This window comes from Chlorocebus sabaeus, chromosome 19 (assembly GCF_047675955.1).
Source record: "Chlorocebus sabaeus isolate Y175 chromosome 19, mChlSab1.0.hap1, whole genome shotgun sequence".
NCBI lineage: Eukaryota > Metazoa > Chordata > Mammalia > Primates > Cercopithecidae > Chlorocebus > Chlorocebus sabaeus.
The window spans coordinates 20,743,748-20,771,606 of record NC_132922.1 but is presented as its reverse complement, the minus strand read 5'-3'; the positions used below and the strand labels follow the sequence as shown (position 1 = coordinate 20,771,606).

The following is a 27,859-nucleotide window of genomic DNA, read 5'->3' as shown; positions in this document are numbered from 1 at the left end:
TGAAACCCCCCCCCCGGCCCTGCCCAACTCTACAAAAATAAAAAAACTGTAAAAAAATTAGCAGGGCGTGGTGGTGCATGCCTATAGTCTCAGCTACTTGGGAGGCTGAGGTAGGAGGATCACTTGAACCCAGAAGTTTGAGGTTGCAATGAGCTGTGATTATGCCACTGTACTCAAGCCTAGGTGACAGATCATGCCATTGCACTTTACTCTGTCTCAAAAAAAAAAAAAAAAGAAAAAAAAAAAGAAAAGAAAATGAATAAACAACAACAACAAAAAATAAAATAGGGCAATTGAGATATAGGTCAAGAGGTAAGCCTAGAGTGAATCTTTACCCAAAAGAGCACAGAAATATTGCCTCTTTCTCAAGAAGACCATAATCCTTGTCACAAAGTAGACATATCAAATATAAGAGTGAGGGTCAGTTGCAGTGGCTCACACTTATAATCCTTATAATCCCAACACTTTGGGAGGCTAACCAAGGAGTATTGCTTGAGTTCAAAACCAGCCTGGCCAACATAGTGAGACCGCGTCTCTACCAAAAATAAAGAAAATTTGCTGAGTGTGGTGGCACATTGCCTCTAGTACCAGCTACTTAGGAGGCTGAGGTGGGAGGATCACTTGAACCCAGGAGGTTGAGGTTGCAGTGAGCCAAGATTGCACCACTTCATTCCTGCCTGGGTAAACAGAGTAAGACCTTGTCTCAAAAACAAAAGAGGGAATGATATTGATGTGCTGTGAAGTTTCAAATATGTGTGGATCTAATTTGCAGACAAATATATAAGAGAATGACATTTCAAAGTTAACTTTCAGTTCTTAAAATCTGTAGTTATGAAATCTCTTCTAGGTTTTTAGATAATGAGCCTGAACAAAGGGATGACACATACAAAAAATCAGACCTATTCTCTGAGAATGCATGCTCTCTAGAGTCATACCTCCTGTCAACTTGTGAACTTTCAAAATTAAGCAGGGTTTGTACTTAAATAGAAGACCGCCACAAAACACCTGCTCAAAGGGAAAACAGTAGCAACAAGATAGTTAGAGGCCGAAAGGAGTCTGGCCTTTTTTTTTTTTTTTTTTTTTTTTGAGATGGAGTTTCACTCTTGTTGCCCAGGCTGGAGTGCAATGGTGCAATCTCGGCTCACTGCAACCTCCACCTCCCGGGTTCAAGCGATTCTCCTGCCTCAGCCTCCCAAGTAGCTGGGATTACAGGCACCCACCATCACGCCTGGCTAATTTTTCCAGTTTTAGTAGAGATGAAGTTTCATGATGTTTTTTGAAAAAATAATTTAGATCTTTTTGCCTTCCTGAAGCAAGCTCATGCTAGAACACTAGAAAGAGACCCTCCCAAGTTTAGAAATAAGCAGGCAAGCTGAAGAACTAGGGAGGCCCTGGTAGTGCATTAGATTAGATAGAGTGAAAGCAAAGGAGAATTTCATTTTGGAGAGTCAGTCTGGAAAAACTTCTAGATTGTGAGTCAGACTTGTTGAGTTTTAGTCTCAGTTCTGTTACTAAGTGGCTGACTGACCCTGGATAAGTCTAAATCTTGAATTCCCCATGTAGAAAATTAGATATTTGGACTAAATGACTGTCTTAGTCCCATTTGTGCTGCTATAACAATACCTGAGGCTGGGTAATGTAAAAAGAGCAGACATGTATTGGCTTATGATCCTGGAGGCTGGGAAGTCCAAAAATAAGGATATGCATCTTGTAAGGACCTTCTTGCTGTGTCATAACATGGAGGAAGGCATCACCTGGTAAGAGAGAGAGCAAGGAGAGACAGTGAGTGTGCCAAACTTGCTTTTATAACAAACCTATTTTCTTGATAATGAACCTGCTCCTGGAGTAACAATATTAATCCATTCATGAAGGCACCTAATCACCTCTTAAAGGTCTCAACTCTCAACACTTGCACTGAGGATTAAGTTTCCAAAATATGAACTTTGGGATACACATTCAAACCATAGCAATGATGTTTAAAGTTTCTTCTACCTTTAAAATTTGTGGTGTCTTTCTAGACTTGATTATTCCTTGTTCCTATAGTTCTTCTCTGTTGACTCAGCAAATATTTAGTTAAGTTAGGTTTTTAATTATTTTTAATGTTTTACTTATTTTATTTATTTATTTTTTAAGTAGAGACAGGATTTCACCATGTTGACCAGGCTGGTCTTGAACTCCTGACCTCAAGTGATCCACCCCACTTGGCCTCCCAAAATGCTGGGATTACAGGTGTGAGCCACTGTGCCCAGACTCAGCAAATATTTATTGAGTACCTACTTAATTCTAGTACTGTGATGATGCTGAGAGTTAAAGAATGAGCTAAACAAGACACAAAAGGTCACATATTGTATGGTTTCATTTATATGTAATATTCAGAATAGGCAATTTCATAAAGATGAAAGGTAGGGTTAGTGGTTTCCAGCGGCTGGAGAAAGGAGAGAATAGGAGTGACTGCTAATGGGCATGGGATTTCTTTTAGGGGTGATGAAAATGTTCTGGAATTAGGTCGTGTTTGCACTATTTTGTGAATATGCTAAATTGATGATTTATACTATATTAAACAGATGGTTGCACAGTTTTGTGAATATACTAAAATCCACTGAATTATACCTATTAAAAAAAGCTTTAAAGTCTGGATGCAGTGGCTCACGCTTGTAATCCCAGCACTTTGGGAGGCCAAAGTGGGTGGATCACTTGAGGTCAGGAGTTCCAGACCAGCCTGGCCAACATGGCGAAACCCCATCTCTACTAAAAATACAAAAATTAGCTGGACATGATGGCATACACCTGTAATCCCAGCTACTCAGGAGGCTGAGGCAGGAGAAGGGCTTGAACCCAGGAAGCAGAGATTGCAGTGAGCTGGGATTATACCACTACACTTCACCTGGGTGACACAGTGAGCGTCCTTTTCAATAAATAAATAAATAAAGCTTTAAAATATAAAGAATGAGCTAGACAGACACAATAGCTAGACACAATTTTGCTCTCATGTTAGCTCACAGTAGGTCAGGGGATACTTAAAGACAACTATGGTACAGTATATATTGCGAAGGGCACACAATCCAAACTTCATAGTAGTGGTAGTGGGGATTAGGAAGTCATTCCTTAAGGAAATTTTTTTTTTTTTTTTTTTTTTGAGACGGAGTCTTGCTCTGTCACCCAGGCTGGGGTGCAGTGGCAGGATCTCAGCTCACTGCAAGCTCCGCCTCCCGGGTTTATGCCATTCTCCTGCCTCAGCCTCCCAAGTAGCTGGGACTACAGGCGCCCGCCACCTCGCCCGGCTAGTTTTTTTTTTTGTATTTTTTAGTAGAGATGGGGTTTCACCGTGTTAGCCAGGACGGTCTCGATCTCCTGACCTCATGATCCACCCATCTCGGCCTCCCAAAGTGCTGGGATTACAGGCTTGAGCCACCGCGCCCGGTTCCTTAAGGAAATTTTACTAAGCCATATGATATGGTTTGGATTTGTGTCTCCACCCAAATCTCATATCAAATTGTAATCCCCAGTGTTGGAGGAGGGCCCTGGAGGGAATTGACTGGATCATGGGGGCAGATTTCCCAATTGCTGTTCTCATAATCACGAGTTCTCATGAGATCTGGTTGTTTAAAAGTGTATAGCACCTCCCCTTTCCCTCTCTTCCTCCTCTGGCCATGTAAAACATGCCTCCTTCTCCTTCCCTTTCTGCCGTGATTGTAAGTTTGCTGAGGCCTCCCCAGCTATGCCTCTTGTATAGCCTGCATAGCTGCAAGTCAATTAAACCCCTTTTCTTTATAAATTACCCAGTCTTAGGTAGTTCTTTATAGCAATGCAAGAATGGACTAATACGCCATATCTAGGAGATGAGTAGGAATTGGGAATGGAGGAGGATGTTTCGGGCAGAGGGAATATTACAAAATCCTGAGAGCTGGAAGGAATGTAGTCCTTTGGGGTAATTAAAGAAAGTAAGAATGGCTAGTGCATAAAAGTATAAGGGAAAATAGTTAGAGCTGAGGCTAGGGAGGCATGAGTCAAATCTTAGAGCCATGGTAAGAGTTTTAAATTTTATCCTGAGAGTAGTGGGGAGCCATTGAAGTATTTCAATCTGGGAAAATGCGTAGTCAAATTTGTAATTTAAAAACTCTGGCTGCAATATACAGAACAGACTGGAGAAGGAGAATACCAGTGAGAGGAAATTGGTGGTTGCAGCAATACAGGCAAAAGATGAGACTGGTTGATATAAAGTAGAGATGACAACAGCATGGCTAAAGTGAGGAGCTGGACACATTTCATATATGTGTGTGTGTGTGTGTGTGTGTGTGTGTGTGTGTGTGTGTGTATATATATATATATTTTGAGTGATAGGGTTTCACTCTTGTTGCCCAGGCTATAGTGTAATGGCATGATCTTGGCTCACTGCAACCTCCACCTACTGGGTTCAAACGATTCTCCTGCCTCAGCCTCCCAAGTAGCTGGGATTACAGGCATGTGCCACCATGCCCGGCTAATTTTGTATTTTTAGTAGAGATGGGGTTTCTCCATGTTTGTCAGGCTGGTCTTGAACTCCCAACTTCAGGTCATCTGCCCGCCTCGGCCTCCCAAAGTGCTGGGATTACAGGCATAAGCCACTGCGCCTGGCCTACATTTGAGAAATATTAAGGTGATTGAACATAGGAACGAGGAAGGGATTAAGGTTGAGTCACAGATTTTGTGCTTGAGCAACTAGTTATGTGATGATGTCATTCACTGAGCGAGGGAACAGAAGTAAGTTTTTGGGGAAAATAATTCACATTTGGATGTGCTGAGAACATCAAGGTGGAACAGTCTTATGATCAGTTAGAGGAACAAGTCAGCAACTTATGAGAGAGACCTGGGCTGGGGATACACACGTAAGAATCAATAGGATGGAAATTATACTTGAAACAAGGGAGTGTATTTGTTCATCCAGGGAGTGTGTGATAGAAGTAAAAAAGAAGAGCTCTGTTTTAGTCCATTCTTGCATTGCTATAAAGAAATTCCTGAGACTGGGTAATTTATAAAGAAAAGAAGTTTAAGGCCGGGCGCGGTGGCTCACGCTTGTAATCCCAGCACTTTGGGAGGCCGAGGCAGGCGGATCACAAGGTCAGGGGATCGAGACCATCCTGGCTAACACGGTGAAACCCCGTCTCTACTAAAAATACAAAAAAATTAGCCGGGCGCGGTGGCGGGCGCCTGTAGTCCCAGCTACTCAGGAGGCTGAGGCAGGAGAATGGCATGATCCCGGGAAGCAGAGCTTGCAGTGAGCCGAGATAGTACCACTGCACTCCAGCCAGGGGGACAGAGCAAGACTCCGTCTCAAAAAAAAAAAAAAAAAAAAAAGAAAAGAAGTTTAACTAGCTCACAGTTCCACTGGCTGTACAGAAAGCATGGTAGCATCTGCCTGACTTTTGGGGAGGCCTCAGGAAACTTACAATTATGGCAGAAGACAAAGGAGAAACAGGCACATCTTACATAGCTAAAGCCGGAGAGAGAGAGGGGGGAAAAAAGAAAAGGTTCTACACACCTTTAAACAACCAGATCTTGCAAAAACTCACTCACTCACTATTGCAAGAACTGCGCTGAGAGTATAGTGCTAAACCATTCATGAGAAACTGCCCAGATGATCCAGTCATCTCCCACTGTGCCTGGCCATGCCAGCTGCTAGGTAGCAGAGTCAGAATTTGAACTTAGGTTCCTTAACTCTAAAGGCTCTTTCTACTAGATTATACTGCTGGTTATTTCTCTCTCTCTCTCTCTCTCCATATATATAAATATATATGTATATATGTATAATATATATAAAAATATAAATATGTATATATGTAAAAAATTAAATTTTACTTTTATAAATGTTAATTCCTAAGGAATTTACCAAATGCTAATATTAACTAGCTTGAATCCTTTCTCAAAAGCAAGTGTCCTGAATGCCTCAGAGTTTTCAATGGTAATATTAATTTAATCTAGGCCATCCATACATTGCAAAAATATGGATGTAGTAATGCATTGTGTTCTAATTGGCTGATGCTATTTTCAGAGCTTGATTCCCTAGAAATGACATCAGAATGTCTATGATCATAGAGAAAGTTAAAAAACCCCACTAATATAGAAAACTATTTTAAAATCATGATTTCTCTTATTTATTGTCTCTAAGACTAATAACTACCCCAGTAGTGGGTAGTGTATCATAGTTTAATGGACTGGGACTAGATCTTAAACTCTTAGAGCTGCTTTGTTTCCCATTTTATGTTTTGAAATTTAAGGGGGACAACTGATGTGTTGAGTCAGATATGAAGGTTATACTCTGAAATCAAGAAAAGATAGCTTGGAATCTTTAAGGATTAAAGGACTGTTAGGTGGTTTTCAGTCTCATATATAAAATATTGTAAAAGAGTGTCCCCTAGTGCCCCTCTGAAGAAGTAGTTTGAGAGAAATTAAATATTACCACCTGTTTATAATCTCTATCATCACCTTGTGGCAGTGTTTGCAAATAATTCTGCCCTCTTGGGAAAATCTTTGAGTCTTGCATTAATGGATACACAAAAACCGGTCACAGGCTATCCTTGGTGATCCAGAATGGAATATCTTGAAAGAAGTTATTTTACAAGTATTTTGGTCAGAACTTCATAAAACCTTGAAAAGAAGCCCCAATTCAAATTAAATTAAGCCTTTGTAAAGAAAAGGGAAAATTTACTATTTTTTTTTTTTTTTCGAGACAGACTCTTGCTGTGTCACCCAGGCTGGAGTGCAGTAGCGCGATCTTGGCTCACTGCAAGCTGCACCTCCCGGGTTCATGACATTCCCCTGCCTCAGCCTCCTGAGTAGCTGGGACCATAGGCGCCCACTACCATGCCTGGATAATTTTTGTATTTTTAGTAGAGATGGGGTTTCACCATGTTGGCCAGGATGGTCTCGATCTCCTGACCTTATGATCCACCTGCCTTGACCTCCCACTGTTCTGGGATTACAGGCATCAGGCATGAGCCACCATACCTGGCTGCTTCTTTTTTATATTAACAAAACAATAAGGGTGAAAACTAGATGTATTTTAAATATTAACTTTTTTATTGTGGCAAACTGTAATATAAAACTCAACACCTCAGCTTTTCTAAGTGTACAACTCAGTGACACTAAGCACATATACAATGTTGTGCAACCATTATCACTATCCATTTCTAAAACATTTTCATCATCCTGAACAGAAACTCTATACCTATTAAACTCCTTCTATCCCACCAGCACCTGGTAACCTCTATTCTACTTTCTGTCTCTATGAATTTGCCTACTCTAGGTACCTCATATAAGTGGAATCATATAATATTTGTCCTTTTATGTCTGGCTTTTCACTTAGCATAATGTTTTCAAGATTTATTCACATTGTAGCGTGTATCAGAACTTCATTCCTTTTTAAGATTGAATAGAGGTCGGGTGTGGTGGCTCAGGCCTGTAATCCCAGCACACTGGGAGGATGAGGTGGATGGATTGCCTGAGTCTAGGAATTCAAGACCAGCCTGGGCAACATGACAAAACCCCATCTCTACAAAAATTACAAAAATTAGCCAGGTGTGGTGGCAAGTGCTTGTGGTCCCAGCTACTCAAGATGCTGAGGTGGGAGAATCACTTGAGCCTGGGAGCCAGAGGTTGCAGTGAGGTGAGATCACGCTATTGCACTCTACCCTGGGTGACAGAAGGAGACCCCGTCTTAAAAACAAAACAAAGCAAACAAACAAGCAAACAAAACAATTGAGTAATATTCCATTGTAAATACCACATTTTGTTTATTCATTCATCTTTTAATAGACATTTGGATTGTTTCCATCTTTTGGCTAATGTGAATTATGTGGCTATGAGCATTGGTGTACAAGTATCTGTTTGAGTCCCTGGTTTCAATTCTTTTGAATATATACCTAGAGATGGAAATGCTGGATAATATGGTAATTCTGTTTCACTTTTTGAGGAATGCCATGCTGTTTTCCACAATGGCTGCACCATTTTCTTTCCCACCAGCAATGCATAAGGGTTTTAATTTCTCCACATCCTTTGCAACTTACTACTTTCCATTTTTGAATAATCATTTATAAAATTTTTAATTGACACACAGTAATTGTACATATTTATGGGGTACAGAGTGATATTTTGATACATGTATATAATATGTAATGGTCAAGTCAAAGCATATCCATCAGTTCAAACACTTATAATTCTTTATGTTGAGCTATTCTAAATATATAATAAATCATTGTTAACTGTGGTCACTCTACAGTGCTACAGAACAACAGAATGTATTCTCCTTTCTAGTTGTAATTTTATATTCATTAACTAACTTCTCCCTATCCAACCTCCTCCCTGCTGCCCTTCCTAGCCTCTAATAACTACTTCTAAGAGCTCATCTGTTTTAGCTCCCAGGTGAGTGAGAACACATGGTATTTATCTTTCTGTACCTGACTTACTTCACTTAACATTATGTCATCTAGGTTAATCTCTGTTGCTGTGAATGACAGATTTTCATGCTTTTTAAAATGGCTGAATAATATTCACTTGTGTATATATACATCATATTTTCTTCCTTCCTCCCTCCCTCCCCTCCCCTCCACTCCCCTCCCTCCCTCCCTCCCTCTCTTTCTCTCTCTTTCCTTCTTTCTTTCTCTCTCTCTCTCTCTTTCTTTCTTTCTTTCTTTCTTTCTTTCTTTCTTTCTTTCTTTCTTTCTTTCTTTCTTTCTTTCTTTCTTTCTTTCTTTCTTTTTTTCCATCTTTTTGTGTTCTGTTCGATTTCTTTCATCAGCATTTTGTAGTTTCATTGTAGCAATCTTTCACTTTCTTAAATGTATTCCTAATTTTTTGGTAGGTATTGTAAATGAGATTTCTCTCTTGATTTCTTTTTCAGCTAGTTGGATGAATAACTGTTTTAATGGGTATGAAGTATAAACATTAACTTTTGAGTTGAAGTTGCAAATAAATTACAACCAAAGTTATTTCAGGAAATGTTTTTGAGCCTTTGCTATATAGAGAGCATTGTTACAGTCTGAGGGAATGACAAGGATTAATAATATATATTGAGTCTCTAGGTGATTTACAATGTATTTTCTCCTCCAAATATATTTGTGAACAAATAAATAATCTTATAATTTTCACTGAGTGGATGGAAAAATTCATCCAGAGACCTTATGCCAAAATTATAGATAAAAATGTTTATTAAACTTGTTTCCCAAAGAGTGTGATCAAATTTTAATTATATAGTTCTCCTTTGAAAAATTAACAATAAGTACTTTTTTCAACTCAAATTCATTTTATAGTTTAGATAGGGTCTGATAGAATTATCTTAGCATTCATTCTTCCTTTGCTTCTTCAAAATGTAGCTTGGTAAATTTCTCTCTAAACTGAACAATCTGGAAAACAGTTTATACTTAACTGTCCTTGATTTTAATTTTTTGTTTGCTTTTAGACTTTTTCAATTTCATTTTTGGGTAGAGTAAGAGAGGAATCATTATATTTGGCAAGGTCTCTAATGAATTAATTATTTTTTTTAATAGGTTGGACTTGTTGGAATAATCCTGATACATTTCTACAATGGCCACTGCTCAGCTTTCTCACTCCATCACAATACACAAAGCATCTAAGGTATTTGTTAATAATTAAAAGAAAATCAATGACCATTTAGTGAGTTAGTTCAGAATTATAATTTTAATCTTTTGTATGTGTGTTTGTAAGCAGCAATTTTATCAGTTAATTAGCACATAATATTCTGGGAGAGTATGTGTACATTTTAACTGCCTAATAGACCAAGGACCAGAAAATTAAAATAAATTTCTACAAAGTTACTTACTGGGTGCTTGTTTCATGTTTATACAATATATTTAGATCTTCTAGAGTAAAAGAAATCAGAAACAAAAAGATGTTTAAAGAGAATGCTTCTTGGTGAGATATTCACTTCCTAAAACGTTAGGAAACTTGTGTTGCACACCATGGTGTAATTATAAGAACAGAAAGGGAGAGCACTGAGAGAAACTTGGATGCTAGAAGTCTAGGGGAGCATCCCAGGGCCAGGCATGTAGTTTGGTTTGTCCCATGACATTCATTAATGCATCATTTGTTTATTCATTGAGACTCAATATTATGTAATATAATATTCATAATACTATGTTATTCACTGATAAAAAAAAAAATACGATCTTCATCTTCCAAAAGTTTATAATCTGGTTAGGAGTTAAGACAATATACAAAGCAATATATGATTTATATATATGTGAAAAAGAGTAAGACAATGCAAATTGTAGGAATTTAGAAATTTCATGTGGACTGGAATGGTCTGTATATTCCTCATGAAAGAGGTAAGGCTGAAGGTGGACAGACCTTGAATGATGAAGATAATTTGCATAGAGGAGAGAGAATTCCCTGAGGAAAACCTAGCATATGCCTTGGCTCAGAATAAGAAATAAGATGGGCTGATTACGAAATTGGCTGATTGACTTTGGGCTGCCTTGCAGTGAAATGCATGGTAAAAGCGTTGTACTGTCTTTTCCTATGCCATTTCTCTCTTTTTCTGGGGATCCAGGATCCAGTATAAAAACGAGACCCTTAATTTTGGGAATCTGTTTATACCTTCCAGCTGTGCCTGTTTATTAGGCCGTAGAAACTACATGCTTTCCTGAGCCTATTCTTCCAAGGGCTCCACCCTGAAGCCAGTAATCCAATTAAGAAACTTAAAAACTGACAAATGAAAAATCTTACAATTACTGGATCTTCTTCTGTCTGTGTATTTATATGTGTTGTGTGTATGGTGTTTACATAAAAGAGTGCTAATTAATTGGCTTAAAGAAAAATAAGCACTTAAATCAAATATTTTGTCAGAAGAATTAAAACTTTAGTTCCTTTTAGTTTACATGACTTTAATAATCTTTGAAAAATAAAGATTATTGGTAAAATAAAAATATCTTCAAAATTTAGACATTTGGTCTGGGTCAGATATTAGGTTTGCTAAATGCTTTAATGTCACAAACTGCTTCTTTGACTTTTAAAAATTGTTCAGCTTACCTGCTTTGGAGCCATTAGAGTCTAAAGCCTAGGGACATGTGGAGTTAGCCATGCCCCCTGGCTATGTTGGGAAAAGTCAGAATTTATCTGCACTCTGCCTTCAAATATTATATTAACTGGTAATAAGTATTATCCTTATAGTATGAATTAAGAGTGATACAGAATGTAAGCCACATGAAGGAGAGGATTGTTATATGTTTTGCTCACTACTACATCTCAGAACCTAAAACAGTACCTATAATGTAATAAGATTAAATACATATTTGGATTAAGATTTTTCATACTTTGGAAATCGGAAAAAGAGCATGCCTGGCCGAAAGAACTGCATAAGACAACATTTTCCAAACTTATATGACCAGCAAACACTTAACATTTTTACTGAATATATTCATATAATGTATAAGTGTACAACTAAATGAATTTTTACAAACTTAACACATTGTTGTAAGCCAGAAGCCAGATCAGAAAACAGAACACTACCAGCACTCCCTCTCATGTTGTCTTCTAGTTATTATTACCTCTCCCCACCAAGAGAAACCACCATCTTGACATCTAACAGCATAAATTAGTTTCACCTGCTTTTGTACTTTATATAAATGAAATCATACACTAATACTCATTTGTATCTGGTTTCTTTTGCTCAGCATTATGAGTGAGAGTTACCTGTATTACTCGGTATAGTTATAGATCATTCATTCTCATTGCTATATAGTATTCCATCGGGGGCATATACCACAGTTTTATTCATTTTACTGTTGATGAGCATTTGGGTGGTTTCCAGCATAGGTCTATTACAAATAATGCTTTTCTGAATACTCTAATACATGTCCTATAGTGAACATATAAACATATGTGTTGGATGTATACCTATGAGTCAAATATGGGTCATAGGATATGTGATTATTTAGCTTTATTATATACTGCCAAGCAACTTTCCAAAGAGGTTGTACCCATTTACACTCCCACAACCAGTATTTAGGAGTTTTTATTATTCTACATCCTTTTAAAAACTTTTAGCCATTTTGGTGGGTGTGTAGTATTCTCTCATTGTGATTTTTTTGTTTGTTTGTTTGACAGTCTTACTCTGTTGCCCAGGCTGGAGTGGTACAACCTTGGCTCACTGTGATCTCCACCTCCTGGGTTCAAGTGTTTCTACTGCCTCAGCCTCCCGAATAGCTAGGATAATAGGCACCCTCCACCACACCTGGCTAATTTTTGTATTTTTAGTAGAGACAGGGGTTTCACCATGTTGGCCAGGCTGGTCTTGAACTCCTGACGTCAAGTGATCCGCCCACCTCACCCTCCCAAAGTCCTGGGATTATAGGTGTGAGCTACCACCCCTGGCCTCCTTGTGATTTTAATGCTCACTTCCCTGATAAAATTTAAACACTTTTTCATTTGTTTATTGGTCATTTGGATATGCTCTTTTATTAAGTGTCTATTTTCATACAAATAGACACTTTTCTATTTGATTGTCTTTCTTAAAGAATTTTAGGAGTTCTTTATACATTCTGGATATGAGTCCTTTGTAAGACCTATGCTCTTAATAGTATATTAATGAACAGAAGTTCTAAAGTTTAATATAGTCTAATTTGTTAATATTTAGAAAATACTTTAAAATTATAATGTATTGACACAATACCGACTGGAATTCATGAGACATATTTTGTGCTTGGCTTAAAGAAAACAGCAAAAAGCAGCCTCACAGAATAATTATGAAAAACAGATCAAATTTTTATTTTTATTTTAATACATAAACACAATAAACATTGTGTATGCAGTAAACATAGTATGTCAAACATATGTTGAAATGATAATTTGAGATACTGGCACAACCTATCCATCAGCAAATATTCTAAAGCAAAAGTCACAAATTCATATACTAGTTGCTCTCTTATCACACTCCTTTTACGGCACACTATTTCTTAAGGAAGACTATCTAATCATTTAAGAACAATGATTTAGGTTTGTTTACTATGTTATATATATACACATACATAAAATTTAGCAGGAAGCTATTCCTAGTATTGATACTTTTTATAGAACACTATGACATCTTACAGAAGCTTTGTATTCCGCAGAGCTCTGGCTTAAGCAAAGCACAAAAGTATGGAAATACATGGCAATAGAATAGTAGATGAATAGCCGCAATTCCACATGGCTAGACAGTTGGGTGCATGGGAGAGAATAAGGGAGTGTGGGTAGGGAAGAAGGGGTACGAGATGAGGCGGGAGAGCTAAACAAGAATAAGATTTTGACAGTTCTCAAATCCCACTCTAAGGTACTTGAACTCTATCCTGGACGAACACTGATAAGATTTGTATCCTTGAAAATTAATTCTGATGGCAATATGGAAGACAGGTTGAATAAAAGAATTGTTAGCAACGAAATCAGGGGCTACTGTAGTAATCAAGGAGATAATTAAGTATGTCCTTAGTCAAGCCAGTGGCAGTGAGAAGGGAAAGGAGAAAATAGATTTGAGAACTCTTTTAGAGAGAATTAATAGAATTTAGTAGGGTATGAATGAAAGAGAAGACAAAGATGAAGCTGCTTCTAACCTGGATGACTGGAGTAGTGCTGATTCACTAGTCTGAGAATGAGACTTGGGATCAGGTTTTAGCCAGGGGTGGCAGAGATAAACTGAGTTTAAGTGATCTACAAAGTAGTTTAGGTACAGATGTTCAGGAAATAAAAATATAGAACTGGAACTCATAACAGAAATAGGAACCCTAAATCCTTTCTGTATAGGCTATAGCTGAAGCTATGAAACTAGATGAGATTATTCAAGAAGACAGCTATAAAAGAGAAAAAGCCTGAAGACAGAATCCTGGGGGATAACCAACATTTAAAGAGCAGAACAACTGGAAAAAAATAAAAGAGACTGAGACAGATATGTAGGAATAGGTGAAAAACCAAAATAGTGTTACGGCACCTTGGAGAGGAAAAGAGAGTATGTGGGTAACAGTGTCAGATAATATAAAGAAGTTACATATTATGAGGGATGAGAAGAGGTCAACTATAGGATTGTACTTGGTGACTTTGAAGAGAATAGTGTAGAAAGGAAAGGAGTAAAATCCAGATTGCAGTAGGGTCCGAGGAGTGTATGAGAGAGAAGGAGATTATATAATCATAGTAAAACTCCAGTTTCATGGATCATTGTGAAATAAATTGTTTTAGTCTTGAATTACTTGGGTAATTGTTTCTGCCTTTCTGCTCTGCCTTGCCTATGAAGATCTAATTTAATGTAATATTCAAAGCACTGTTTCTTTTTGATTACCTTCAAATGTATCAAATTTGAAGTTCTGAGAAATCTTTTCATTATATCTGTGGTAATGATGTGCTGAACTGAATATATTAAAGAATACTAATCTTTTTTCACCTCCGTTGTTTTTCCAGGAAACAGTTTTCCCATCCCAAATCACTAATGAGCATGAGTCCCTGAAAATGGTGAAGAAACTTTTTGCTACTTCCATCTCATGTATAACATACCTAAGGGGCCTGTTTCCAGAGAGCTCTTATGGAGAACGCCATTTGGATGGTAAAGTTAAACTAACTAGTCTCTTTGGCTGTTGTAGCCCCTTTCTCTATTTAGCAGGAAGAGACAAATTCTCACAAAGTGTGCTAATTCCAACTTAAGGGCCTGTTCTTCAAGACCAATTTGCTAATCCATTTTTCCATTTTAATTTTACTGTGTGTAGTGATTTTACTTATAGGAATTACTAGTTCCTGGCTAGATGCCAGGTGACAGATGGAAGAAAAAAGAAATCTGTTTGGACAAGTCCAGTATAAAAGCAATAGCTAGATCAAAATCTATTTGAATGCTGTAGATTTGCACTATTTTGTGCCTCAATTGAATTTATTCTTTAAGGTACACTTTGGCACTGAGGAAGTTCAAAGGAACCAGGTGAAAACCTTTTCTCTCTGTTAACATATACAAAAATGCTGGGGGAAAAAAAAAGCCAAACTCACTTGTTGATTCACATGGATATTAAGATAATTATTATTCTAATCAGTTCTGGCTTTTTTCTCAATTGCCAGGTCTTCTACTTTCATTCCTTTTGTTTCAGTGCTCTTAAACTTATCATCTCATTTCCTTATATTACAAGCTGTTTCTGGCCCCTTTTCTTCTCTTATTATAAAAACAAGTACCGGCCAGGCATGGTGTCTCATGCCTGTAATCCCAACATTTTGGGAGGCTGAGGCGGGTGGATCACCTGAGGTCAGGAGTTCGAGACCAGCCTGGCCAACATGGTGAAACACTGTCTCTACTAAAAATACAAAAATTAGCTGGGCATTGTGATGGGCACCTGTAATCCCAGCTACTTGGGAGGCTGAGGCAGGCGAATCACTTGAACCCAGGAGACAGACATTGCAGTGAGCCAAGATCGTGCCATTTCACTCCAGCCTGGGTGACAAGAGCAAAACTTCATCTCAAAAAAAAAAAAACAAAAGACAAAAAACAAAAAAACAAACAAAAACCAAAAAGCAAAAAACCCAAGTACCTAGTACTCAACAATTTTTCAAAATCTTATTTGTTTAAAAAGCTGGATTGTGTATCGTGAAAATGGCCGTACTACCCAAAGTAATTATAGATTCAATGTTATTCCCATCAAGTTACCATTGACTTTCTTCACAGAATTAGAAAAAAACTACTTTAAATTTCATATGGAACCAAAAAGGAGCCCATATGGCCAAGATAATCCTAAGCAAAAAGAACAAAGCTGGAGGCATCATGCTACCTGACTTCAAACTATATTATAAGGCTACAGCAACCAAAACAGCATGGTACTGGTACCAAAATAGATATATAGACCAATGGAAGAGAACAGAGACCTCGGAAATAACACAACACATCTACAACCATCTGATCTTTGACAAACCTGACAAAAACAAGCAATGAGGAAAGGATTCCCTATTTAATAAATGGTGCTGGGAAAACTGGCTAGCCATATGCAGAAAACTGAAACTGGACCCCTTCCTTACACCTTATACAAAAGTTAATTCAAGATGGATTAAAGACTTAAATATAAGACCTAAAACCATAAAAACCTAGAAGAAAACCTAGGCAGACCATTCAGGACATAGGCATGGGCAAAGACTTCATGACTAAAGCACCAAAAGCAATTGCAACAAAAGCCAGAATAGACAAATGGGATCTAATTAAACTGAAGAGCTTCTGTACAGGAAAAGAAATTGTCATTAGAGTGAACAGGCAACATACAGAATGGGAGAAAATTTTTGCAATCTATTCATCTGACAAAGGTATAATATCCAGAATCTACAAAGAACTGAAAACAAACTTACAAGAAAAAAACAACCCCATCAAAAAGTGGGCAAAGGATATGAACAGACACTTCTCAAAAGAAGACATTTATGCAGCCAACAAACATAAGAAAAAAAGCTCATCACCACTGGTCGTTAGAGAAATGCAAATCAAAACCATAATGAGATACCATCTCATGCCAGTTAGAATGGAGATCACTAAAAAGTCAGGAAACAATAGATGCTGGAGAGGATGTGGAGAAATAAGAATGCTTTTACACTGTTAGTGGGAGTGTAAATTAGTTCAACCATTGTGGAAGACAGTGTGGCAATTCCTCAAGGATATAGAACCAGAAATACCATTTGACCAAGCAATCCCATTACTGGGTATATACCCAAAGGATTATAAATCATTCTACTATAAAGACATATGCACACATATGTTTATTACAGCACTATTTACAATAGCAAAGACTTGGAACCAACCCAAATGCCCATCAATGATAGACTGGATAAAGAAAATGTGGCACATATACATCATGAAAAACTATGTAGCCATAAAAAAAGAATTAGTTCATGTCCTTTGCAGGAACATGGAGGAAGCTGGAAACCATCATTCTCAGCAAACTAACACAGGAACAGAAAACCAAACACCACATATTCTCACTCATAAGTGGGAGTTGAATAATGAGAACCCATGGAAACAGGGAGGGGAACATCACACACTGGAGCCTGTCAGGGGATAGGGGGCAAAGGAAAGAATAGCATTAGAACAAATACCTAATGCATGCAGGGCTTAAAGCCTAGTTGACAGGTTGACGGGTGCAGCAAACCACCATGGCTCATGAACAAAACTTCACGTTCTGCGCATATATTCCAGAACTTAAAGTATTTAAAATTTTTTTTAAAAAGCTGTATTGTGAATCTTGTTGACTTGTCACTAAAATAGGAACTATCATTTTGAAAATAAATATAGAGAGCTACAAGTTGCCTTGTAAGATGTTATTTTTCAAAATCTAATTTAAAATTTCTTACATCTGTATTTAATGATATACCTTGGCCTCATTTTAGTCTAATTCTCTTGGTTGGGCACGGTGGCTCATGCTTGTAATCCAAAGTGTAATCATAACACTTTGAAAGGCAAGGTGGGCAGATTGCTTGAGCCTAGGAGTCCAAGACCAGCCTGAACAACACGGTGAAACCCTGTCTCTATAAAAAATACAAAAAATTAGCTGGCCATGGTGGTGGGTGCCTATAGTTCCAGCTACTCTGGAGGCTGAGGTGGGAGGATCATCTGAGCGTGGGGGCTTAAGGCTACAGTGAGCTGTGATTGCACCACTGAATTCCAGCCTGGGTGATACAGTGAGACTCTGTCTCAAAAAAAAATATATATATATATATATATTTTTTTTTTTTTTTTTTTTTTTTTGAGACGGAGTCTCGCTCTGTCACCCAGGCTGGAGTGCAGTGGCCGGATCTCAGCTCACTGCAAGCTCCGCCTCCCGGGTTCACGCCATTCTCCTGCCTCAGCCTCCCGAGTAGCTGGGACTACAGGCGCCCGCCACCTCGCCCGGCTAGTTTTTTGTATTTTTTAGTAGAGACGGGGTTTCACCATGTTAACCAGGATGGTCTCGATCTCCTGACCTCGTGATCCGCCCGTCTCGGCCTCCCAAAGTGCTGGGATTACAGGCTTGAGCCACCGCACCCGGCCAAAAAAAATATTAAGCAATGTAAGAGCATCAATAAAATGCATGTGTGCTATAAGCACATAAACATGGTATTTGCAATCACAACAACCTCATTTGTATTATGACATCTTTTGGTCTATGAGATACAAACTTGTAACAGTGAATGTGTTTATATCTAACATATATTTGCAGTTTCCCCTCGTGTCTAGAAAATAGAATTGAGAAAGACATATTTTTGGTAATAAGCACATACTGTGTGCCAGTCACTACCCTAGGCAATGGCAATGATACCATTCCCTATGCCTTTATTTTTTGTGACAGTTATTGTAGAAGTGATATGTCTCCCTTTCAGTGTTTGTTCTTAAAGTAATATACATCATAAAAATGCTTAGTACTCCTGTGTCACTCTCTTGTAATTTCTGAATGTTATATCAACACAGGATAATTTTCATATCCCTCAATAGACATACAGGTAACATCAATTTTAGGACAGGAAAACAATATGAAAAGGTGAAGTTACTTATGCAAAATCACACATAAATCAGTGATTGATCTTGGACTACTTTAAACCAAAATTCTATTTATTTATTTATTTATTTATTTATTTATTTATTTATTTAGAGACGGAGTCTCATTTCATTCTCCGGGCTGGAGTGTGGCGACATGATCATTATAGGATTACAGCTTCGACCTTCCAGGCTCAAGTGATCCTCCTGCCTCAGCTTCCTGAGTAGTTGGGACTATAGGCATGTGCCACTATGCCCAGATAATTTTTTAATTTTTTTTTTAGAGGTGAGGGTTCACTAGGTTGCCCTGGCTGGTTTCGACATCCTGGGCTCAAGTAATTCTCTGCCTCAGCCCCTCAAAGTGCTGGGATTACAGGTGTGAGCCACTGCGCCCGGCCTAAACCCAGACTCTTAATATGATATTCCTATTCTTTCTAAGTGTAAAAAGGTAGTTAGGTTTCAGATAAAGTAAGTATTCGAGAATAATCCATGTGAAATTTTTCATTCTTTTCATTGAGAGGGAGAGAAATAACAGGGAAATGACTGAGATTGAGGTGTATATTTTAAGTTGGTCAATGGAGATAGTCTCAACACTACCTCATAATTACTTAGAATTCTACAGAGGCAAAGAAGGGACACAAATTGATTTTGGAGCCAACTCAGTTGTGCTACATTGTAGAAGGGGGAAACTCCTAACTATAATCAAAATTGAGACTAAGCTACTTCTTAACAGAGGATTTGTTTTTAAAGTAGATGTTTAAGATCCAAAATGTTTTTATAAGCTATAAAACTAAATAAATTACATAAATAAAATAGTTAAAGGAAATAGCCTATTTAGCATGGACAATTTCAGTACAGCAGTCATTTAGTAGATAAAAATAGACTATGTTTCTGTTTTTGTAGACCTCAGTTTAAAAATCCTCCGAGAAGATAAAAAATGTCCTGGGTCACTGCATATTATCAGATGGTAAGTAATAGAAATTCTATAAAAGTTGAACAACATTATTTTTATCATGGCTGAAATTACCCATAATGCTTTATTTAGTAAGATTTTTTTTTCTTTTTCTTTTTTTTTTTTTTTTTTTTTGAGATGGAGTCTTGCTCAGTTGCCCAGCCTGGAGTGCAGTGGTGTGATCTCGGCTCACTGCAAGCTCTGCCTCCCGGGTTCACGTCATTCTCCTGCCTTAGCCTCCTGAGTAGCTGGGACTACATGCGCCCACCACTACGCCCAGCTAGTTTTTTTTTTTTTTTTTTTTTTTTTTTGTATTTTTAGTAGAGACGGCGTTTCACCGTGTTAGCCAGGATGGTCTCGTTCTCCTGACCTCGTGATCCGCCCGTCTCGGCCTCCCAAAGTTCTGGGATTACAGGCGTGAGCCACCGTGCCTGGCCAAGACCATTTTTTAAAAAAACCATTTCTTCTTTCCTACTTTCCCTCTTTCTTTTTTCTTTTCTTTTCTTTTTCTTTTTTTTTTTGAGACGAAGTCTCCCTCTGTCGCCCAGGCTGGAGTGCAGTGGCGCGATTTCGGCTCACTGCAACCTTTGCCTCCCAGGTTCAAGCGATTCTCCTGCCTCAGCCTCTCACGTAGCTGGGACTACAGGTGCACGCCATCATGCCCAGCTAATTTTTGTATTTTTAGTAGAGATGGGGTTTCACCATGTTGGCCAGGATGGTCTCGATCTCTTGACCTCATGATCCGCCCACCTTGGCCTCCCAAAGTGCTGGGACTACAGGTGTGAGCCATTGTCCTGGCCTGCTTTCCCTCTTTCTTTTTAAAAAATAATTTTCTAGGAATTTGCAAGAATTATTCAATATTTTTAATTATCAATATTATTAATAATTTTAAGACACTGATTTAGCTTTGTTTTTGAAAGAAAATTGACTTGTATAAAAATAAAAACTGTGATAAAATACTAAATATATACACCTACTATGTACCCACAGAAATTTAAAAAACTGATAATTCATCATATGCGTGTCAGTGTACTAAACATAGGATCCAAAAAAATTTGGTTCACTACCACAAAATTGCTCATTACTACTTATAAAGTTCTATCAACATATTAAAAGTTGCTGGAAGTTTAAAAAAAATGATTAAATGGGAAAGGTAAGATGGTTATCAACTTAATGTACATCAAAGCAAAAAGTGCAAATGAATTCTGTAGTTGGAATTATTTTGGCTTTGCATGTGGTCCAATTGACATCAAACATTTATTTCTTGACAGGATTCAAGGTTGTTTTGATGCTTTGGAAAAGAGATACGTAAGAATTTTTTTAAAACTTACACCGGAATCAAAGGCTTGTCTTTTATTCTTTATAAAAAGAAATTAGACTTATTTCGTTGTGTTTAACAGTATAAGTGTCTACGTTTGCATTCATAAACTAATTTCTTGTTATCTTATGTCTTTATTGTCCTGTTGATGTCTCCTTTGCATCAATTAAAAAGAAAACTCATTTTTCTCTTTTACATACTCATATCTTTTTGACCACAGAGTTTCCTCTGAAGTCACTGGAAGAGATCCACAGGATGTGGGACAGGAGAGACAAGAATCTGGCATTTAGTGCATTGAACGTATTTAGAATAGTGGTGATTCAATTTGCAGATATGAAAGGAAAAAAACGGACTTGAATAATTGGTTTTTATTCTGTCTTAGTTATTTTGGTAATTATATTTAGTTCATAAGTATAATCTATTCCTTTACAATAGGTAGTATTGTACTAGTATTGTACCTCAGATTAAAAAAAATATATAGCTTAAATTTTAAGTGCATCTGATCTTTCATGCTGCCCAAGACAGCTATGAAGGGCGTACAGAATGGAGGCTCTAGTCCTAGTTGAAGAGACAAGATGTATATAAATGAAATTTCTTTTTTCTTTCTGTTTTTTTTTTCCTGTGGAGCTTTTATTATGAGCAGAGGGCAGGGCAAGGCAGGGGGCTCAGTCCTTGGCAGCGGCTTTCCTCATGGTGGCCAGGACATTGCTCAGCTCCTCCTACTTCCCCTTGGTGCGGATGTGTGTTCCCACCTTTTTCTTGATGAACTTGAAGGCCCATTTGTCCTTGGAGACCTTGAGCTACTTCATGGGATGCTGCCCAACAGGGTGAAGCCACACACCTCTGGGATCATATCCCGCATGAACTTGGTGTGTTTGGTCAGGCACCTGTCAGGCACCTGTGGTGGCAGCTGGGCCTGGGCTTGCTCACATTCTTGGCCACCTTGTGGCCCTTGTTGAGTCCCATGGCTGTAAGGTAGAGCAGAGCCATGGCTGCTGCTCTCCAGTGGCAGCCAAGGCCTATAAATATTTGAAATTTCCACCACTGCTTTTCCCCATTTTCTCCATCTATGTCTTCTTTTTACTCCTCAATTCTTGTTCCTTTAAGAAATCTTGAGGTCAGGAAGCATTACACTAGATTATTTAGCACATTCATATATTTCTATTTCCACTGCACATTTGTTACTTATGATTTATTCAACACTGACCAGAGGGACCTAGGGATACAAAGATAAAACAGAAGTGGGAAAGAGCTTATAGACCTTGGCAGAAGATAAGTGATATTCATATGCAGGGCTGATGATCAGCTGTTATATACTGACTCAGCTGTATCTGCTCTTAAAATATTGAAATATTTCTGTATTTAATGGTAAATTGCTGCTTTTCTGAGACCTTATGTGGCTCCCTATCAATATCCTCCACGTCACTTTACCAGTGTCTCTTTTGGGATCTCTCCAGAACACTCCAAAATCCAGTAACCAAAAGGTTAATATCTAGTCCAAGGTTTGCTTCTAGGAGCCCAGCTCTAGAGCTAAATTGGCATCCTTTCTGACTGGCCAGCATCTATGTCATATTGGGCTTTACATATTTATTTAGTTTTGTGAGTGTGTGACAGAGTCTCTGTCGCCCAGGCTGGAGTGCAGTGGCGCGATCTTGGCTCACTCCAACCTCCACCTCCCAGGTTCAAGCAATGCTCCTGCCTCAGCCTCCTAAGTAACTGAGATTACAGACATACACCACCACACTTGGCTAATTTTTGTATTTTTAGTAGAGACGGTGTTTCACCATGTTGGCCAGGCTGCTCTCGAACTCCTGACCTCAAGTGATCTGCCCAACTCAGCCTCCCAACGTGCTGGGATTACAGGCATGAGCCACTGCACCCAGCCTATATATTGATTTTTTATGTCAATTTGATATTTTAATGTAAAAATATCAGAGATATTTTGATCATCCCTATAATGCTCATTAGAAAGTGATGAATGCCTAAAGAAAGATAATGATCATATGCAATGGGAAGTATGGGAAAGGAGGCGCTATACCCTGTGAGGAACATGAGAGAAATCTTTTGAGAGAAAATAGCTTTTGAGCTTTGAAGGCCCTAAATATTTGGACAGATTGAAAGGGGGAGAAGGCCATCACTGTTATACTGAACAGTGCTCATTCATTCCCCCTTCATCCATTCATTTAGTGACATTTCCTGACTGTTCCTCACTGATGGGCAGTACAATATAGTTAGAAGTTCAAGTTTTGGAGTCAGATGGTCTGAAGAATCCCAGTTCTGTCACTTAATACCCGTGTGGCCTTTGGCAAGTAACCTACCTTTTGGTACCTTAGTTTCTTTGCATATAAGATGGGGATAATAATAGAATCCACTTGTTAAGGTTATTTGATAATGAGTTAATAATCTAAAGCAGTGGTTCTCAAACTTTAGCTTGCATCAGAATCACCTGGAGGACTTGTTAAAACACAGGTTGTCAAGCCTCACCTCAATATTCTGATGTAAGAATTTGCATTTCAGACAAATTACAAGTGATGCTCTTGACTGCTGGTCTAGGGACCATAATTTGAAAACCGCTGATCTAAAATGTTTAGAACAATGCCTGGCACATAACAAACACTATATATGTGTTAAACATTCATTCTTTATACATCGGCTATTTAATCTGTGCCAGACATTGTGCCTAGGCATTGGATGAGATAATAATGAGAGTAAAATGTGATTCCACTCTCAGGGAAGTCATAATATAATAGTAAGAGTCACTTCTTAAATAAAATATTATAAGTATTACATGTACTAAAATAGCAGTGTAATGTACAAAGGGTATCTAGCTAGTTTGATACATTTATTTTACTAAATGACTACCTGTATGACTGACTCAGTCAAAATAACTTGTTTTGGGGAGATCAAAAGACAAAATTTTAGATAGATGACTTAGTCTCTTAAGTAAATAGTATTTATATTGTTTTTCAGTTGTTAATCTTTTATAACTTTCCTCAGGTGATCTTGTAGCTGGTACGATATGTTTTAAAAGTAGTTTGAGGCCGGGCACAGTGACTCATACCTGTAATCCCAGCACTTTGGGAGGCTGAGGTGGGTGAATCTCTTGAACCCAGGAGTTTGAGACCAGCCTGGACAACATGGTGACACCTTGTATTTCTGCTATAAATACAAAAAATTAGCTGGGTATGGTGGCTTGTGCCTATAATCCCAGCTACTCAAGAGGCTGAGGCAGGAGAATTGCTTGAACCTAGGAGGCAGAGGTTGCAATGAGCTGAGACTATGCCACTGCACTCCAGCCTGGTGACAGAGTGAAACTTCATCTCAAATAAATAAGTATATAAATAAATGAAAATAGTTTGAGTAAAATCAAATTTGAGTATCTAGAGATCTTGAAAGATGTTCCCCTGTAAGAGCATGATTATTTCTAGTTGTGAAATTTTGGGTGATTTTTTTTTTTTTTTTTTTTTTTTGAGATGGAGTCTCCCTCTGTTGCCCAGGCTGGAGTGCAGTGGCGCAATCTTGGCTCACTGCAACCTCCGCCTCCTGAGTTCAAGTGATTCTTCTGCCTCAGCCTCCCGAGTAGCTAGGACTATAGGTGTGTGCCACCACGCCTGGCTAATTTTTGTATTTTTAAGTATAGATGGGGTTTCAATTTTGGGTGATTTTTATACTTATTTTGTATGTTATATTATGCTTGAATTCTTTAAAATAAACACATATCAGTGTTGTATATAATTATTGTTAAAAAAGAGACTATCTTGTATATAGTTACCTAGCTTGTTTCCTTATTCGCATTCTCAGTTCCTCACCATTCTGATCCACTGTCCACACTGCATACTTTCAGAAACCCAAGTCTGATCATGTTGTTCTTTTGTCTAAACATTTTCCACAGCTTTTAAAATAAAGTTCAGGGTCCTTCACATGGTCTGCAAGGCCTATATGATCCCTATCTGCCTTCCAAGGTATCGCTGTTGTTCCCATGTTCAAGCCACACAAGCAATCTAGAACATGCCAAGCTCCTTTTACCTTTGCATATATTGTTCCTCTTGCCTAGAAACTTCTCTCCCCTGCCCCATACACTTTGCCTGGCTAACTCAAATTTATCTTTCAAGTCTCAGCTTAAGTATTTACTTCCCTAGGGAGGCCTTCCCTGACACCCTCCTCCCCAGCCTAGGTGGTTCCTTTATTTTATGTTCTCATAGCACCCCATGCTGCTGCTTCATAGCAATGAACACGATGATAATGATATAGCTATCTTTGCTATGTTTTTGTTGTTTACTGTTGTTCTTCCCTGGTAGTCTGAATGTTCCCTGATAACAGCCATGTCTATTTTTGAATGAATGCATAAATAAATGAACTCGTTAATTAATGTATGAGTTTATATGCAGTAATCAAAATGGCCACAAAGTGGCAGTAAAGTTTTAGTCCTTTGATATGAAATTGTGATTCTGAAATTTTTTTTTTCTTTTCTTTCTCTCTTTCTTTCTCTCTTTCCCTCCTTCCCTCCTTCTTTCCTTCCTTCCTTCCTTTTCTTCCTCTCTCTTTTCTTTCTTTTTCTTTTCTTTTCTCCTTCCTTCCTTCTTTCCTTTCTTCTTTTTCTTTGGAGTCTCTCTCTGCTGCACAGGCTGGAGTGCAGCAGCATGGTCTTGGCTCACTGCAACCTCCGACTTCCGGGTTCAAGCTATTCTTCTGCCTCAGCCTCCTGAGTAGCTGGGATTACAGGCGCCTGCCACTACGCCTGGCTAATTTTTTATGTTTTTAGTAGAGATGGGGTTTCACCATGTCGGCCATGCTGGTCTCGAACTCCTGACCTCGTGACCCGCCTTCCTCAGCCTCCCAAAGTGCTGGGTTTACAGGTGTGAGCTACTGTGCCTGGCCCTCTCTTTCTTTCTTATAGAGTTTCACTCTGTTGCCTAGGCTGGAGTACGCTGGCACAATCACGGCTCACTGCAGCCTCAACTTCCAGGCCTCAAACAATCCTCCTGTCTCAGCCTTCCAAGTAGCTAGGACCACAAGTGTGCATCACCATGCCTAGCTAATTATCTTACTTTTTGTAAAGATGGCATCTTACCATGTTTCCCAGGCTGGCTTTGAACTCCTGGGTTCAAGTGATTCGCCCACCTTGAGCTCCCAAAGTGCTGGGATTACAGGCAAGAACCACTGTGCCTGGCCTGAAATTTTCTGAAATGTATTCTAGTTTTTAAAAACAATTATCATTGGCTTGATTATATTTCTATCTCTATATATTACTCTTTCAAGAAGAGATAATCTGTTCATAGTAGTGTATATGTAGAGAGGACAAGGACTTTATAGACATATAAGACATTTTTACTTAGTAGATTAGTTTCAAATGGGACACTTTTTGAGGTACTTGTTGCATATTTAATTATTTAGTAATACTGAATTATTTTGTATACCTTTTGCCTCCAGAACTAGAATATAACTTTTTGAGAGGAGAGATAGTTATCTTTTTTGTGTCCCTCTCCTCTCTAGCAGAACCCTGTGTATGTGATGGACTCTCACTTGAATGAGTGAATAGTTAGTACAGTTGGCCCTCCGTGTATCAGAGCATTCTACATCCACAGATTCAACCAACTGGAAAATATTTAGAAAAAATAACAGTACAACAATAAAAAATAATACAAATAAACATACAGTGTGATAAGTATTTATATAGCATTTACATGGTATTAGGTATTATAAGTCATCTAGAAATGATTTAAAATACAGTTGAACTCATTACACTTTATATACAGGTATCAAAATATCACATGTACCCCCAAAATATGTAGAACTATTATATATCAATTTAAAAATGCTAGTCTTTCAGAAATGGAGAGAAAAAAAGAAAAAAATTATAGGAAAGAATCAGTTTTCAGATATCTGGGAAATTCCTCTTTATAATGCAAAAAAACTGCTATCAAATTGTGAACATATACTTTTTTTTTTTTTTTTTTAAGATGGAATCTCTCTCTATTGCCCAGGCTGGAGTGCAATGGCGCGATCTCAGCTCACTGCAACCTCTGCCTCCCAGGTTCAAGCTATTCTCCTGTTTCAGCCTCCCAAGTAGCTGGGATCACAGGCACAAGCAGCCACGCCTGGCTAATTTTTTGTATTTCAGTAGAGACAGGGTTTCACCATGTTTCCCAGGCTGGTCCCAAACTCCCGAGCTCAGGCAGTCTACCCACCTTGGCCTCCCAAAGTGCTAGGATTATAGGCGTGAGCCACCGCACCTGGCTTCATATAATTTTAGCATAAAGTTAATTTTGACCCTCCTGGAAAAAAATACAGTTGACCTTTGAACCACATGGGTTTGAGCTTCATGGGTTCACTTATACATGGATTATTTTCAAAAAATACAGTTGGCCCTCTGTATCTGTGACTTCCACATCTGCAACCAAAGGTGGATTGAAAATACAGGCCGGGGCCAGGGCAGTGGTTCACGCCTGTAATCTCAGCACTTTGGGAGGCTGAGGCAGGTGGATCACAAGGTCAGGAGATCGAGACCATCCTGGCCAACCTGGTGAAACCCCGTGTCTGCTAAAAATACAAAAATTAGCTGGGCGTGGTGGCGCATGTATGTAATCCCAGCTACTCAGGAGGCTAAGGCAGGAGAATCGCTTGAGCCCAGGAGGTGGAGGTTGCAATAAGCCAAGATCATGCTACTGTACCCAGCCTGGTGACTCAAAAAAAAAAAAAAAAAAAAAAGAAAGAAAGAAAAAGAAAACACAGGCTGGGCGCAGTGGCTCATACCTGTAATTCCAGCACTTTGGGAGACCAAGGTGGGAGGATCACTTGAGGTCGGGAGTTCATGAACAGCCTGGCCAACATGGCAAAACCTCATCTCTACTGAAAATACAAAACTTAGGCCTGCTGTGGTGGCTCATGCCTGTAATCCCAGCACTTTGGGAGGCCGAGGCGGGCAGATCACGAGGTCAGGAGATCAAGAGCATCCTGGCTGACATGGTGAAACCCTGTCTCTACTAAAAATACAAAAAATTAGCCAGATGTGGTGGTGGGCGCCTGTAGTCCCAGTTACTTGGGAGGCTAAGGCAGGAGAATGGTGTGAACCCGGGAGGTGGAGCTTGCAGTGAGCCGAGATCACACCACT

General features: G+C 38.6%; 1 protein-coding gene and 1 pseudogene across 7 annotated transcripts in view; one reads left to right on the top strand and one right to left on the bottom strand.

Moving 5' to 3' along the window:
- Positions 1-27,859, top strand: part of HORMAD2 (HORMA domain containing 2) — a 91,498-nt gene that overhangs the window by 2,173 nt on the left and 61,466 nt on the right. For 4 of the 7 annotated variants that reach the window (XM_007975363.3, XM_038007626.2, XM_073006821.1 and 1 more), the window contains exons 2-5: positions 9,522-9,609; positions 14,419-14,560; positions 19,382-19,445; positions 20,702-20,738. In XM_007975363.3, coding sequence (XP_007973554.1) covers positions 9,559-9,609; positions 14,419-14,560; positions 19,382-19,445; positions 20,702-20,738 — 294 coding nt within the window. In that variant the 5' untranslated portion in view covers positions 9,522-9,558. Of the gene's footprint in view, positions 1-8,329; positions 8,398-8,595; positions 8,833-9,521; positions 9,610-14,418; positions 14,561-19,381; positions 19,446-20,701; positions 20,739-27,859 lie in introns of those variants that run through there. The other 3 variants (XM_073006823.1, XM_073006822.1, XM_038007625.2) reach the window with 2 other exon arrangements.
- Positions 21,414-21,822, bottom strand: LOC119627137 (large ribosomal subunit protein eL36-like; annotated as a pseudogene).